Here is a 16,296-nt window from a genome sequence, read left to right on the forward strand (position 1 = left end):
CACATGGGCACGTCTCCCCGGGAAGGAAACATTCGCGTCCACACACACGCCGGCCGCAGCTGATTACGCCCTCTCCCTCCCAGCTGCCTTTTTCTCTCCATCACCACCTCCCTCCCTCCATCCCTCCCACCCATCCTCTTTCTCTACCTCCCCACCCGCTCTCTCTCCCTCCGCACCCATCTCCCCAAAAAACCCTAAAGCACGCGCCTTTCCCCACCCACACTCCCCCCAAATTCCCGCCGGAGCCGCCGCCGCGCCGCCACGGAGGCCCAGCCCCCGCCCCGGCCTCGCTGCGATCCCTTCCCCGGCGGCCGCGACGCCCCTCGCCGTGGATCGTGCGTGCCGAAGCGTCTGGGGTCGAGCCTTGTCATCCTCACAGGTTTGGTTTGATCTACTCGATCCCGTCTCTGCGAGCTCCTCCTGCCTTTTCTTGGTGGATCTGGTGAGGGGGCAGGGGCTCCGTCGTTTTCACCCTAATCTCTCGGCGTCTCTTTTTCTCCTCGGGTCAAATCTTTCCGTTTCTTGCCTCCTCTCCAAGCCCCCGCGGTAGATTTACGTCTGGCGGGTGAAAAAAAAACCATGGATTTAATCTCCTTTTGTACTAATCGGCTGCTACATCTCCACCCCATTTTGGATTAATGATTTCATGGAGTAGGACTTGATGTTTGTTCCTTGCGTAGCTTGCGTGGCCCGGCAGGTTTTCGGAAGGGGATCTGCTCGTTCGTCCAAGCAGCGACGCCTCCTTTTTTTTGCCTAGGTTTCGTGGCTATCATTTCATGGATCTCGGCGAGGAGGGTAACCGCCAGGCCAAGAGCGGTGGGGAGAGGGGCTCATGGGGGGTGGGCTGTACTGTTTGCCTTGCTTGCTTTTTTGTCTGCGTGGGGTCTTGGCAGTGTTTCCAGCTGTGCATGGGCCTCTCGGGACTCGAGCCCCACCTCCCAACTCCGTGGCTCTCGGATGCTGTCGCCGCGCGTCTATATTTCATGTCGCCAAAAAAAAGGGTCGAAGCTTACACTGAGCTCCGCAGTCAGTAGCAAGGTCGGCCTGGAGCGCACAGCTTTATTGCTTAGTTCCTTACCATTAGCTGCGTGTCTACACGTCTCCGCACAAGTAGCTGCGTGGGCGTGTTTCCTTTCCCTCGGTATGCATGTTATCTGCTGAGGATTGGTTGGAGATGTGGCTGGGTTGCATTCATTACTGTCTTAGCTTGGTTTGCTGTGTGATTGTTTACCTTTGTGTCGTGTCATTCTCTATATTCCATGAGCTGAATGAGTTTGCTTGCTTGCATGCATGCATGGATAGACAAGCTAAGCCATCTTTGTGTTTTGTTCCTCGTCTAATATGTGCTTGCTTCTTGTTTCAGGCTTTCAACCTACCTAGCCATCTTTCTTGAGACGTGTGCTCAGGGTTCTGCATGATGATCCAAGCTGCGTTTTGTTTCGCTTCTGCGTGCTGCTTCGGTGTTTGAGTTGTTCCGTTTCGTTGCTGGATCATCACAAGAAGGTGTTCTGTGTTGTGCAAGTACCAATGGAAGTGGCTGCAGTAGAGGAGAGCGATGGAGGAACCAGTGCTGCACCAGCGGAACTACCCAAGCGTGAGGGTGCAGTGGTCGCTGAAACTGATGATACGTCAGCAGAGCAGCCATGCAAGCATTTCTCCATATGGTAATCATCTCTGTTACCTCGTTAACTGTCCTATCATGCTATATGGCACTGGTCAGCTTACACTTTTGCACAATCCTTTGAGCTTACGTTTACATACTCGTCTGAGTTTAAGCATGCATGCATTGTAACATGCATATGTATGACTGTGTTTTGATGCAAGACGAATCCAATTAATGGTTAGTCAAGTGCATTTATTAGTCTTGGTTAGCAGTGATTTCTGCTAACTACTTGTTATATTTGGCGTTTCATTCTCTTTTCTACTTCATATCCACCATAGTCTTCAGTATGGATGCATCTGAGCACATGATATCATCACTGCTACACAAGTGCGTGTCTATATGAGTGTCTCTTCTCCCAGCTACCTGGCTGCTGCTGCTTTGCAGCCTTGAGGAATATATATTCAAATAATACTACTGTCTTTTGTTGAGTAATTATTGTGTGTTTTTCATATTTGTCTTGTTTACGTGGATACATGCATTTATTTTAGCCATGCTCTAGATTTGTACTCCCTCCGTTCGGAATTACTTGTCATAAAAATGGATGTATCTACAACTAAAATACATCTAGATACATTCATTTCTTGGACGAGTAATTCCGAACGGAGGGAGTATTTGTGTACCTGACATTTTTTTTGACGCGTTTCATTGAACGGGATTTCATCAAAAGGATTAGATAATCATAACTTATGCATCAGCAAGCTGCTCTGAGTACAACAGGCTTCTCAATATGTTCTACATATATACAACATTTACATAATCTACTTCTCACTATCATCAGCCCCCACATCCTCTCCTCTTGGTGCCAATTGCTGATCCCAACCCTCTCTGTCTGGGCAGTTGTTAACATTTCCATCCGGCTCACATGCATCTGCAGCGGGTCCTGAAAGTGAACAGCAACATCTGCTTCCATTGTGTGTTTGTCATATTTATCTTGTTCATGCGGATGCATGCATTTATTTTAGCCATGCTGTACAATTGCATTTGTGTACCTGACATTTTTGTTGACGTGTTTCATCGAACGCGATTTCAGCAAGAGGATTAGATAATTATAACTTATGCATCAACAAGCTGCTCTGAATACAACAGGCTTCGCAATACGTTCTACATATACGACATTTGCATAATCTACTTCTCACTTTCATCAGCTCCCGCATCCTCTCCTATAGGTGGCAATGGCTGATCCCAATCACCTTTGTCTAGGCAGTTGTTAAATTTTCTATCCGGCTCATGCATCTGCAGCGGTTCCGGAACAAGTGAACAGCAACATCTGCTTCCATTTTTGCACACTACTTCTTTCCATCATTAGGCAGCGAGTCAGCACTAGGAGCGCTGACAGGCTCGCTAGCTGCGACAGACACATCAGGCGATGGTTGCAACTGCACCGTATCAGCTTCTCAGCCTTGGATTTTTACCATCACGAGCGATTTCAGTGTTGAGAACCTCCTCTCCCAGAAAGCGGGAGATTCATCAGTTGCCACATCAGCTTCAGCCGGATCTGAAGTACCATCAGTTTTTGCTCCTATTGTGCTAGGAAGCTCTCTTGTGTGTCTGACATTTCCATAGAACCAGCTGATAAATATAGTAAAATGAACCTATATAATTTGGATTCTCATTATAGCTTGGCCTAACTCTGTTCCCATTTTTCTCATGCCTAGATTTGCATGTAAAGGGGTGGTTAGAAGATAGAACATATTCCCTCCAAATTTACATTATCTTCTAAGGTTTCCATGTTTAGTCATTTGCAGTGTTAGCCGTTTTTCAATTCCAAGTGGACCGAATTGCCCCAGAATTCTCTTCCACGTTCATAGCGCACTCCTTCCATCCAGGATTTTTAGGCGTTAGATCCAAGGCTGCGATACCAAGGAGTATCGGGAAAGATCCAAATTTACAATTATGTTCTAAGGAAACGTTTCCATGTTTAATCATTTGCAGTGTCAAGAGAGTTTAGAGTTCATGTCGATCAACCATGCACCCCTTTCAGATGGCTAGAACTGATTAATGTGCACTTCATTAGTCAAGTCCTTTATAGCTGATATAACAGTTTTTGCCTCATCATTATATATTTTCCACTGTGCTGGCATATGTGTTTTCTGAAAAGGCAACTTTTTCATTTGTTCCTTATCTTTTTTGGTGAGAAAACCAGATGTCTTGGACATATTAGACATGCAACCTCCTTTTCTTTCTTTGTGTATCTTAACTAGCATGCAAACAGGTCCTATTTCTTTCTCACATGATTTACGTTGGTTATTTTTATGAAATTGCTATTAATAACTCAATTATTTTAGATATATATGCATCAATATATTTTAGTCTTAGTTCATTTAGACCAATTACAATTGTTCATGTCTATTTGCACTTCACCCACTACAAAAGATTAAATTATATCAACAAGTCTATTTTATATATTTGAACAAAAAGTCTGTTTTACATATTCTCACATCACAAGAGGTTACTAATTCAATTGTGTTAGTTGCCCCGCATGTCAATAAAGGCCCTCTGTCTGAACTAGGTTTATGGTACAACCTATGAATGAATATGTCTTAACTATTTTTTTTGAGAGAGAATCCGTCTACACTTGCTGTTGAAGTGGGTTCAATATTGTAGGCAATATATGAGTTTACACTTTATTCATTGAAGCAAACAATGTGCTATTACATATGATGTGTATCTTATAATGATCTATCTTTATGCCAGCGGGTATGTTTCTCAGAAGATGGATGCAAAATTCTGCTCTCTATCTCAGAGTTTCAGTGCTCAGAAACAACTGGATGAACGCCATAACAGTTTGCGCCCGTTCTCAGTAGCAAAGTTTCGACGATGGGATTGCTCCGTGTGCTTGGATGAGATGAAAATCTTAGATGACAGAACAACATCTAGAGCAGTTTTTACGGCGAAGAATGTCTCAAGGGATGGTTGCTCTATTAGATTTGTTCAGAGCACTTTAGTGCCTACTAGCGTTGATTTCAGAAGCTTATTTCCCTGCACACAACTGTTAGCTCAAGAGAAGAATCCTGATAGATCAGCACTTCTGAAGAGTAACATAGAAAACAATTCCAAATGCAACTCACATTATGAGGCGAATACTGATCCACCCATGAAAGGTATGGTAGGTCTTACTAAATTCCTAACTAGCATTTTCTGGTCTGAGTGTAGCTAACATAGCTGTTATATCCTCAGATTTACAGGGGCCGTCAACTAATCAAGTTACAATCGCAAATATCTCAGATAATGCTTCTGTGGATATCATGGCCTTACCTGAAGATTCCCAGATTAGAGTAAGCAGAGAAGGAAATGCCATTGCAATCCCATCCAGTTCAAAACTTAGTGAAGCAAGTATGAAGCTTGATGCAGAAGAAAATGGGAAAAACAAGGAGGTACTGAGTGTTGACCACACTATTCCCAAAGTTGCTAAACCAATATCTGGGCAGAAAGGTGATCAGGTCGGTAACAGTGGTCCGTGTGAAGAAGCAGCTCCAAAAAGAAGTATTGGATCTACATGTAAGAAGAAGAAGAAAGGGAAACGTATTGCACAGGTTGGCAGTTCAGATGTAAAAGTCGGTCGGAGAAAGCAAATAAAGCTTCGGCTGCTATCAGAAATCATCAATACTGATCCGGTCGGGGGTTCTAGAAGTGGTATTGAAGTTAATGGCGAAAAGGTTGCTGATCTCTGCGAGGATGATAGAAGTACGGATGATGTTCCTTCTGTTGACCAACAGGCAGTGGGAGAAATCTTGTCAAAAACTACGAAGAACGTGGCAAAAGACAAAGGAGTTGATGTTGAAGATGATGAATCTTCACTTATGAATTGGATGAAGAGAATACCGAAGAGATTAAGAACTGAGAAGAAAGATTCAGAACACAAGGATTGTGATTCTTCTGCTTCAAAATCTACTGCAGATGTATTTGCCTCTAAGGATACGCATCAAGATTTTCCATCCTCAGGTTGGAAATTGAGCAAGAAAAATACCCTACCTACTACCAGTATGCAGCAAGGTGATGAAAATATCCAGAATGATAATCTTGAGAGAAATACACAGAGCACAGATGACATGAGGCGAATGGAAGCTGAGACCTCCACAGAGAGGTTCTTATCAAATGTAAAAACCGTTAGTTTGAGTAAGAGGAAAATGCCTCCAACTGCCAGTATCCAGCATGATGGTGTTGTTCCTGTTAGCCGACAGATGTTGAGAGAAATATCGTCAAAAACTGCTAAGAAGAAGGCAAAATACAAAGGAGTTGATGCTGTTGATGATGAGGGGTCTTCGCTTATGGATTGGATGAAAAGAATTCCGAAGAAATTAAGAACCGAGAAAAAGGACACGGAATACAAGGATAATGATTCTTCTGCTGCTAATTCAAAATATAATACTGTTGATAAAGTTGCTTTGAAAGGTGTTCAAGATGATTTTATATCCTCAGCTCAGGAGTTGAGCAAGAGAAAAATACCACCTACTGCCAGCACTAGGGAAGGTGATGAAAGTATTCAGAACGATAATCTGGAGAGAGATACGCAGAACACAAATGGCATGTGTGAAACTGAATCCGATAATTGTAGGCAGAGGTCCTTGTCAAAGGTAAAAAAGATGAGTTTGTGTAAGAGGAAAATTCCTTCAACTGTCAATGCGGAACATGATGATGTCAACACTGAAGAGACGGCTGTACTCAGGACAGATGATCAATGCCAAATGGTACCCAGAAAGTCTGTGCAGCGGCGCCTGAAGAAGGTAAGAATCAAGCCGTGTTCCTTATGGGTGGTCGGCTTTGCCCTGTTCCCATTTGTTGCGAATCATGTGGCATTTTGTTCTATTTAAATTACTATGATAGGTTATATGCATACCCCCCCCCCCCTTCATTGTGCTTGATGATCATATGGTCAATATGAAATTTACTCATCTTCAATTCACATCCTGTATTAATTATTTTACTTTCTGTTGTGCAATATTAGTGTTAACACAATGAAAAATTTATAGTGCTTCTCTGCTAAATATTGTAAGAGAATAACTGTTTTGCCTCATTTGTTTCCTCAGGTTTCTCCAGGTAAGCATGTTATCCGGAACGTGACTGCCTTTGAGCAGAAACTACCTAAGAAGAGAAATAAAAAAAAGCAAGAAGTGATGCACGAAAAAAATGCCATGACAGATGACATTCCAATGGATATTGTTGAACTGCTTGCAAGATGTCAGGATAAGAGACCACTGATAACTGAGACTGATTCTGCTGATATTAGTCATACTCAATCCAAGACAATGGAAGATGAAGATTGTACTATAATAGCTGCCGAGGATGGTCCAAATTATGTGTCAAGTGTGATTGACACCACTTCACAGCAGAAGCGGCCTTTGGAACCAGATAGTTACCAGAATGCATTGCAGAATCGTGTAGCAGCCACCACACACGCTACTCATACGCATGCTCTCAAATTACAGACTCCTGGTCATGTAATGTCTACCCAGGAACCACAGGCACATTCGGGCATGGGAGAATTAGTCACTATTGCTGCAACCTCGCCACTATTATCACCAGACAAGGATCAGCCTCTTGCCGAAGCAACACCTGAGCGCTGGAGCCATATGGGAGCAAAGAAGTCGATGTGGGAACCTTTCAAGGCACTTCCAAGGGATTTATCAACCACAACAGGTTGTGCTCAGTTCAGACCTAGCATTGACACGGTTGATTTAACTTATACTGATGTGGCGGGAGCTAATCGTTATTATCCCACTCGCCAGCCAGTAATTTCGACACTTGACCACTATACAAATAGAGCAGTTAACTCAGTCCAGGCAAGAAGTTTTCCAAGTTCAGTGTCAACCATGGAAGCTGGTAACCTGTGTGATGGAAGAAATGTTGGACATTCAGGTTTTTATCCAAGAGAAATCATGCCTGCTACTCATCCCCTGAGATTGACCGAGTCACCAATGTTAGCCAGTTTCAACTATGAAGGGTCTAGCAGGAACCAGATGGAATTTCAACTTCGGAATTCACACTATGCACAGGATCAGTCCATCGGATCAGCTAGCACACCGTATGGAGCACAGAATCAGTACATAGGATCAGCTAGCACATTGTGCGAAGCACACAATCATTACATGGGATCAACTAGCTCATTGTGTGGAGCACACAATCAGTACATTGGATCAGCTAGCACACCGTATGGAAGTAACCTAAATGGCATGGGATCAGCTAGCACGCAGTATGGAAGTAACCTAAATGGCATGGGATCAGGTAGCACATCCTATGGAAGTAACCTAAATGGAAGGATTCCATTGACGCTAGAGGATTTATCACGTCATCCGCTCCAGCCAAATTTGCACAGACCGTTACGTCCACTTCCTAGAGTTGGTGTGCTCAGTTCCTTGCTGCAGAAGGAAATTGCAGACTGGTCGGAGAGCTGTGGGACACAGTCAGGTTACAAAATAGGGGTGTCCAAAGGGATAACATCGATTGATATAAACAGAAGGGGGAATGTTGAGGCATTGAACTCAGGGATGTATTCAGCAGCATGGAATGCGCGGCGGTTGAGTTCTGTTAGTTCCAGTCCAGGATTTTCTTCAGTCAGGAATGGTACTGCTCAGTCTTGGACCAGAGATCAAGGGAGAATGGCCAATCCCAATCCCTTGGATAGGTTGGTAAGACAGGATATCTGTGTGACCAACAGAAATCCATGTGATTTTACTACAATTAGTGATGACAATGAGTATATGAGGGCGGACATTTGAAGCAGACGGCGGTGTGCATACATTTCCAAAACATTTAGAATAATACATTTCATGTTTATGGTGTCAAACGCTCTATTGTTTGTAAGGTAAGCTCATTATTTCCTTGTAAAAAGATCACCGTGGTGGAAATGAACGGTCACTTACTTTAGTCATTGATGTTGCATGCAGGCTCCTTAGTAAGATATGTATGCTCCCTTTTCTGGATGGAAATATTGCAGTTACCAGGGGCTCTCAAATTGCAGCCTCCAGCTTATGTATGTAATGTAATAGGCCAAGAAGAGATTATACCTCCTGAGGTCGTGAGAAAGCGGATGAACTATCCTCATATCTAGTTGTCTAGTCAAGAGAAAGTGAGTAAGCTTTTGATTTTAGGGCTTGCCTATTGTGTGATTAACATTATTTTTGTTTACAAATGTTGTGACTGGTGCAAAGGATGGTTAGTGGTGGTAATATCGGCAGATTACATCTAGCTGCCAGATGTTGTAAACTATCGAATTGCAGTCACTTACTTCTAAAGGATGGGTTGTCAGTGGTAATGTTGGCTGAATGGTTATAGCTGTAAGATGTTGTAAACAACTGCCGCCGTAGTTTTACTCTTAAGTCATGAAGGATGGTTCAGTCCAATATTTAAGAAGATTATACTTTGTGTGACTCATTAATCATACAATTGTGTTGTTGCTTGTCCTGTTGGTGGCATGTTATACTGATGATTCTGTTGAATATAATTTCATTAGATATTTTTGAGTGAAATTTAACTCTGTTCAAGCATGCATACCACTGATTTGGATATCACGCTGAGAAGGATGATGATTCTGCCGGATATGATTTACGTTCGTTTTGTTGAATAGAGTTACTCTAGGCGTCAGGAGGTTGTTTCCACTATTGTTCCAGTTGTGTTTTTCTCTTCATTTAGGTTGACTTTTTGTACTAGAAAGACTAAGTTGTGCTGGACTTGTTTTTGGGTGTTGAAAAAATAGCCACGGAAGTGCCTTTTTAAATTTGTTAAACAAAATGGTAAAAATAGGCAGAAACTTTGTTTTTGCAGGGAAAATAGGCAGAAAGCTTGTTAGACAAACGAGATTATCTTGTTTGTGCATATTACCCTGAGATTTTCTAGCCTGCCCAAGTAGTGGGAGGTTTGAAATTTGATCATCCACACGAGCATGCCTTATTACAGAGGCAAAACTTGATACCTACTGTATCTTACATCATCAAGGATTCAAGGTGCTCCACACCACAGTGCACGAGAGAACTAGGAGTTCCGTCTAGCTGCTAGTAATGAGATGCTTCTACCATCACTGTCTATCCCATTTCGAGAACAACCACGCGCCATCTGAGCATCATGTCGAGGAAAGACTCCACAATGTTGTTCTCGACTATGCTAAGCAAACACTCCCGCAGAAGTACCGCCTACAAAATGAAGCGGGGACGTGAATGGAAATCAAGATGTCGAGACTTTTGTTCAAAACGACCGGTGATTGGTTTGAGAAAATAGCATAAACTTGAACCCTACCTTACTGACCGACTAGAGCGAGTCCGGATTTCCTTTTTGGCTACCTCCTTGTGCCTTTGAGGTTGAAGAACCGCCTTGATTGCGGTGTCAAAGACAGCCTTAATGTTCTGTCAACAATTATCAAGGGAAAAAAAGAAAGAATGTTTTTAGACATATGTACTAGAACTCTTTGAAATCCCAGGGCCTTTTATTGTTCGGATGCAGCAGAAGCCATACTCTTTGTGTCTTGGAGCTGCATTCTATGTATGCCACCGCACCTATTTGTCTCCGAAGCTCCTCACCCTAACATGTGGAAAGTTAATTTGGTACTAGTATCATTTCAAAATGCCAAGCTGGTTGCTGTCATCCGAGTGTAAAAGGCATAAACCTGCTCAGTTGTTATGATGGAATCAGCTGCATGATCAGCAAGATAAGCTCTATCTTCTCGGAGATCTGCGCATTTATACGGAAATTGATGGCTCAAGAGCAGCCAAAGACACACATGCATTACTGGATAGCACACCAAAATGTGTGGATTTGAATGGCATCCAACTAAAAATCTGTAGAAGAAGCTCAAGAGCATACCCAACTTGGTTCCAACAAGTAGTACAGGAATGCCGGGGGCGTACCGGCGAAGCTCCGGCATCCACTGCGCAGGAACAAATTGAAGGCAGGCCGTTAGTAATCTCAATGCACCTGTTCAGAAGAGCAACACAATGTGAGTGAGTGTACCTTCTTGTGCACATTCTCATAGCTTGCTCTGCTGGTGAGGGAGAAGGAGAGGATGAAGACATCGGCTCCCCTGTAGCTCAGAGGCCTCAGCCGGCTGTAATCCTCCTGACCTGCAACCCAAGACGGACCACCATTACAGGAAGAAAAGCACCCACATCGGGGACGGGGAGTGGAGGAAGAAGAGAGGGAGACCTGCGGTGTCCCAGAGGCCGAGGTTGACGATGCTGCCGTCCACGGAGACATTGGCGCTGAAGTTGTCGAACACGGTGGGGATGTAGTCCTGCATCCAACCCCGCATCAACAGGAGCAGCCATTTCGTCAAAATGAAACCAGATCAAGCTAGCCAGGCCAAGAAGGGAGAGGGAGAGTGGTGGTACTCAACGGTGGGGAACTTGTTGCAGGTGTAGCAGATGAGCATGCAGGTCTTGCCCACGGCGCCGTCGCCCACGGCCACGCACTTGATGAACCTGCTCACCGCCGCCGCCGCCGCCGCCCCCGCTCCCGCTCCGCCGCTCATGTCTCTCCTCTCCTCTCCAGCCACACCCAGTCAGCCACAGCCTCTCCCTCTCTGTCTCTGTCTCTGGGGTGAGTCTGGATGCTTGCTCCAGTGAAAGCACTGCTGCTACATAACATCAGTGGGTGGGTCTCCCAGAACCAGAGGACCTTTTTACTGCTACATTTGAACCCGGGCTGCCGTGCCAAGATTCTGCTTTTAATGGTAAACGAACTGCGGTGCACGTGGCCCCTAACTCTCAACGCGTCTCTGACTAATCATGATTTATTTTCAGGTTTGGATCTCCTATCCTATCCCCGTACAATCTACTCCATTCGTCCCATAATAATTACAGGTTTTGACACATTATGAGAAGGATGGAGTAGAATGCACTCACGAAAAAGATAAATGAGCCTACTTGGTGGAGGGTGGGTATAGAATGGCAGAGCCCTTCCATGTTTCGACCCATTTTGCAACTTTCCAGTCTTTGCACTTATATTTGCTTGCACGTGTGTTGTGGCATGGACTCATGGTTAGCCCTTCAAACGAGCCCTAAGAAAGATTTTAGACTTCTCCATTTCTATCGTAGTAGTAATTAGAGTCGCCTCTTGCTAAAACTACATCTGATAATGTACCTGTGGTAATCAAAATTGGTACTTGGATTCCAAGGTCTAAGATTTTTAGGTTTGAAATTTTTTGGGTTGAACATCCCCAATTCAAAGATGTTGTAAAAACAATTTGGGAGCAACAGGTTCCAGAACATGATAATGCAAAAAACATTGTTGCTAAGTTCAAAAGATTGAGAGAGGGATCAAAAAACTGGGACAGAAACATCTCTGACCTAAGCAACATCATTGATAACACCAATTCTGTGATTCTACTTTGATCCTATTGAGGAATTTAGATAGTTGACATCCGAGGAAAATAGTACCAGAGTTATCCTAAAATACCATTTGGAACAGATTTGTCTTTGCAAAAAATCCACTGGAAACAAAGAGCCACGATCATGAATATCAAATTTGGTGAGGCCAACACTAAATTTTTTCAAGCCAAAGCCACCATCAAGCATAGGAATAATCTTATCACCATTTTAAAGGATGCGCATGGGAATAAGCACAATGACCAAACCTGCTATCCTATTTGCTACTTTCAAGAACAGAATGGGCCTTTCATAGGCTATAGAGAACCCTTTGTTGCATAACTTGATTACTCCTATCAACAATTTGCAAGAACTTGAAGCCGAGTTTTCCAAAAGAGAAAGTGACGATGTGGTCAAAAAGATGCCTAGTGATAAATCACTAGGACCAGATGGATTTAATGCTGCTTTTCTCAAGGCTTGTTGGGATATCATTGCTCCTGATTTTTACAAACTTATTGCTGATTTTCATAAAGGCATGGTTAATATGCAATGCATCAACTACTCATTCATTACCTTGATCCCAAAAAAGAGGTTGCTAGTTCACCCGGGGATTATAGACCCATCTCATTGCTCAATTGCACTATGAAGATTATTACCAAACTCCTTGCAAATAGAATGCAAAAGGTTATACTCTCCCTTGTTCATGACGACCTGTATGGATTCCTCAACAACAGATGTATCCAAGACTGTTTTGCTTGGTTATTTGAGTACCTCCATCAGTGTCACCAATTTTTTTTGAAGAAATTGTGTTTCTTAAATTGGATTTTGAGAAGGCATTTGATATGCTTAGCCATGATACCATTATGGAGATCTTACAAGCTAAGGGCCTAGATGGCTGAACTGGATTAAGATGATTTACAACATAAGCTACTCTTCTGCCCTTCTAAATGGCATTCCAGGCAAACAATTCCTCTGCAAAAAGGTGTTAGAAAAGGAGACCCACTCTCACCACTTGTATTTGTCCTTGTTGTTGATCTTCTTCAATCAATGTTCAATGAAGGAATGCACAGTAATATGATTGGAAGTACTCTGCAACATGCAACTTGCCTTGATTATCCTGTGATCCAGTATGCCGATGACACAATTCTTGTCATCCCGGCCAGGGAAATTCAGCTTTCTCATATTAAGAAATTACTCCCGCATTATGCTACATATACTAGTTTAAAGGTGAATTATTCCAAGTCAATCATGATCTTAATCAGCACTCCTGACAGCAAAATGCAAATATTGTCTGATCTCTTGGGATGCTAAATTAGAAACCTCCCCATCACCTACTTAGGCATGCCACTCTGTTTCTCTAAGCTCAAAACTCAAGACTTTGTGCCTATGCTCACTAGAATTGAGAAAAGATTATTGAGTTGCTCCACACTTCTGTCATATGGAGACAAACTCACATCGGTGAAATCAGTATTTGCAAGCATGCCCATATTCTTCATGAGCATCTTGTGTAAAATCGAGAAGGTGGAGCATAGAGGGGGGTAAATAGACACTTAACAAGGCAAAGGTGCAATTATTAGTTTTCTTGATAATTAGGCAGATTTTAGCACTAGTTAAGTTGCATCCAATACTTCCTACACATGCATATCTAGAGATAAGGCAGCGAAATGATAACAACATGCAAGTGCAAGAAAGTAAAGGTAGTAGAGATAGGAAGATCAAACACAATGAAGACACAGATATTTTTGGTGTGGTTCCGGTAGGTGGTGATATCGTAAATCCATGTTGATGGAGACTACAACCCCCAGAGGGTAAGGCTGCGCGAGTCCATGGAGGGCTCCACCCATGAAGGGTGCACGAAGAAACAACCTTGTATATTCCACCATGGCTTACGCCCACGAAGGACTAGCCTCACATGGAGTAGATATTTAGGAAGTAGGCGATCTCCTTGCCTTTACAAACTCCTTGGTTCAACTCCACATGATTTTGAAGGCTCCCAAGTGACACCTAACCAATCTAGGAGACACCACTCAATCACTCTCTCACATATTTGGCTTGGGGTAGAAGAAGGATTGGAGTGGAAAGCAACTTGGGGAGGCTAGAAATCAATGTTAAAATGGTTGGATTGGAATGCCTTGATCTCAAAACAAGTGTAGGTGGTTCTCTCTCAGAAAATGGATATGGGAAGTGTAGTTTTGTACTGGTTTCTCTCTCTAAGAGTGAGTGGTGGTGGAGGGGTATATATAGCCATCACCAAAGATCGAGCCGTTACAAAATTTATACACAACTCGGTGACACCAAAAGTAAATTTTGGTGGGACTGAACAATGCAAAAGATTCGAACGTTAGATGTTTCGCTGAGACCGATATGTGATGGCCTAAGCAGATTCCTCATCTCGGTAATTCCAATTGGTTCATCTCAGTGATTCTGTAATGAAGTCGAGTGGGTACAGAAACTTGGTCACTCCACTTTGGTGGGACCGAATGCCATCTCGGTTATATCGAGTTTCTAGGGTTTGACTTATGGCACAGTCTTGAGCATCTCTGTGGGACCGAGTTTGGACTTAGGGTTTTGGATAGTTGGGAATGTGGGAAAGTGGTTGAGGGTTTTGGAGCAATATCTTCAAGTACTTTGAGCAAATGACTCATGATTAAAACCTCATCCCCTTTTTAATAGTATTGGCTTTCCTATGGACTCAATGTGATCTTTGATCACTTAACCAAAAATATAGAGTCTTAAAGCTTTTTACAATGTGTTTCCTTAGCATTCCAAGGGATCCTCAATCACATGTCCTTGCCATGCCAATATTGAACTTTCGTCAAATATACTAGATGAAAGTGTTAGTCCAATAACATGTATGTTGAGAATTACCCAAACCACCAAGGGAGCAAATGTGCTTTCAATCCTCCCTTTTTGGTAATTGATGACAACATACATCAAAGCTTTAAGTAAGGGTATATTAATTAATACGTGAAAGTTTTGAGAGACATGTAACATACATAAACTCCCCCTACAAGTGTGCAGTCTTTTAAAGAGTAACTGTTTTTGGAATGCAAATGCACAACAGGGATGATACCTGGTGTGTTGCATGCATCTTAGCTATATGCACCAGAGCAAAGACGTGAATGAAGCATATTCATGTTCATGAATCTCTCTTGCAAACAATATGTCCAAGAAGCGAGAGATCATCATGCACATGATTATGATGCATATACTTACCTTGAGGTGCTTGATCATTTTTAACCGAAGAAATAAGTTTGAGAAAACAAGGTAAGATAACCTATGTCGGAAAAGGCAGTGCCTAGGAGGCGCTTAGGCACGCCTAGGAGCTAGGCAATGGCCAAACGCCTTGCCTAGGGCATAAGCAAAAGTCTAGGCAGGCAAGTAAGAAATTGTCTGCCCAAGCGAGAAAGCATGCCATATTGCACTGACATGCCAAAAGGGCCATATTCCAATCATAGTAGCTGATAGTTAACATACTTATATGCCCTGAATTAATAAAATACACATATAATAACCACATATATAGCTTGACAGTAAAAATTATATAACCGCCTAGGCTGTGCCTAGGGCGCTTAAGCACCGCCTAGGCACTAGGCGAAGGCCAACCGCTCGCTGACGCCTAACGCTTTTTCCAACCGACACAAGAGAATTTTTTCAGGAGGAAATGGAAGAACATCAAGAGTACCAAGATTGGGATGACATGTAAAGGAGATAGTATTACTAAGTAAATACTTCCTTTAGTGCAGACATGTCCCTAGGAAGTCGAATAAATATTTGCAATAGAATTCAAGGATTATTCTACCCTAGACTTTGAACTTCCTCTCCCCCTGAATCTATGATGGTTGATATTGGGAGAAGGTAGTGTGAGACTATAGGATCAAAAAATAAAAACTTATCCTTTTGCCAATTTTAGTTGTAGGCAAGTTTTAGCAATTCTACCAAATCAAGCAATACCCTACACATGCAAGTCTAAGAGTTGAGCAGCGCAAAGTAAAGACTTGCATATGAACGTAAACGTGGGATTGAAGAAAACAAACACAATGAAGACACGGTGTTTTTTGACGTGGTTCCGATAGGTGGTGCTATCGTACGTCCACATTGATGGATACTTCAACCCACGAAGGGTAATGGCTGCGCGAGTCCACAGAGGGCTCCACCCACAAAGGGTCCACAAAGAAGCAACCTTGTCTATTTCGTCATGGCTTACATCCATGAAGGACTAGCCTCACTCGGAGTAGATCTTCATGAAGTAGGCGATCTCCTCGCCCTTACAAACTCCTTGGTTGAACTCCACAAGATCTCGGAGGCTCCCAAGTGACACCTAACCAATCTAGGAGACAC

The 16,296-nt window shown here is 43.0% G+C and overlaps 2 protein-coding genes across 2 annotated transcripts; one reads left to right on the plus strand and one right to left on the minus strand.

The window, feature by feature from the left end:
- The first annotated feature begins 131 nt into the window (after nt 1-131).
- LOC119275550 lies at nt 132-9,082 on the plus strand. The gene is made up of 6 exons (XM_037556413.1): nt 132-379; nt 1,364-1,664; nt 4,358-4,764; nt 4,841-6,387; nt 6,691-8,465; nt 8,548-9,082. The coding sequence occupies exons 2-5, from the start codon at nt 1,528-1,530 to the stop codon at nt 8,377-8,379; spliced, it is 3,780 nt and encodes a 1,259-aa protein (XP_037412310.1). The 5' UTR covers nt 132-379; nt 1,364-1,527; the 3' UTR covers nt 8,380-8,465; nt 8,548-9,082.
- A 363-nt stretch (nt 9,083-9,445) lies between these two features.
- On the minus strand, nt 9,446-11,246 carry LOC119281152 (rac-like GTP-binding protein 1). The gene is made up of 8 exons (XM_037561760.1): nt 10,986-11,246; nt 10,796-10,883; nt 10,604-10,713; nt 10,457-10,520; nt 10,260-10,324; nt 10,109-10,174; nt 9,893-9,999; nt 9,446-9,789 (listed from the first exon to the last, which is right to left on the minus strand). Exons 1-8 carry the CDS (start codon nt 11,118-11,120, stop codon nt 9,756-9,758), a joined length of 669 nt encoding a protein of 222 aa, XP_037417657.1. The 5' UTR covers nt 11,121-11,246; the 3' UTR covers nt 9,446-9,755.
- Between the last annotated feature and the right edge of the window lie 5,050 nt (nt 11,247-16,296).

This window comes from Triticum dicoccoides, chromosome 3B (assembly GCF_002162155.2).
Source record: "Triticum dicoccoides isolate Atlit2015 ecotype Zavitan chromosome 3B, WEW_v2.0, whole genome shotgun sequence".
NCBI lineage: Eukaryota > Viridiplantae > Streptophyta > Magnoliopsida > Poales > Poaceae > Triticum > Triticum dicoccoides.

Bases quoted from the DNA above. Each gene is read 5' to 3' on its own strand.
- LOC119281152 (XM_037561760.1), bottom strand. From the start codon at position 11,120: ATGAGCGGCGGAGCGGGAGCGGGGGCGGCGGCGGCGGCGGCGGTGAGC. The intron at 10,325-10,456 runs GTATGCTCTTGA...ATAAATGCGCAG, and splicing joins ACTTGTTGGAACCAAGTTGG to ATCTCCGAGAAGATAGAGCT. The intron at 9,790-9,892 runs GTAGGGTTCAAG...TTCATTTTGTAG, and splicing joins CGCTCTAGTCGGTCAGTAAG to GCGGTACTTCTGCGGGAGTG.
- LOC119275550 (XM_037556413.1), top strand. From the start codon at position 1,528: ATGGAAGTGGCTGCAGTAGAGGAGAGCGATGGAGGAACCAGTGCTGCA. The intron at 1,665-4,357 runs GTAATCATCTCT...TCTTTATGCCAG, and splicing joins TGCAAGCATTTCTCCATATG to CGGGTATGTTTCTCAGAAGA. The intron at 6,388-6,690 runs GTAAGAATCAAG...TTGTTTCCTCAG, and splicing joins TGCAGCGGCGCCTGAAGAAG to GTTTCTCCAGGTAAGCATGT.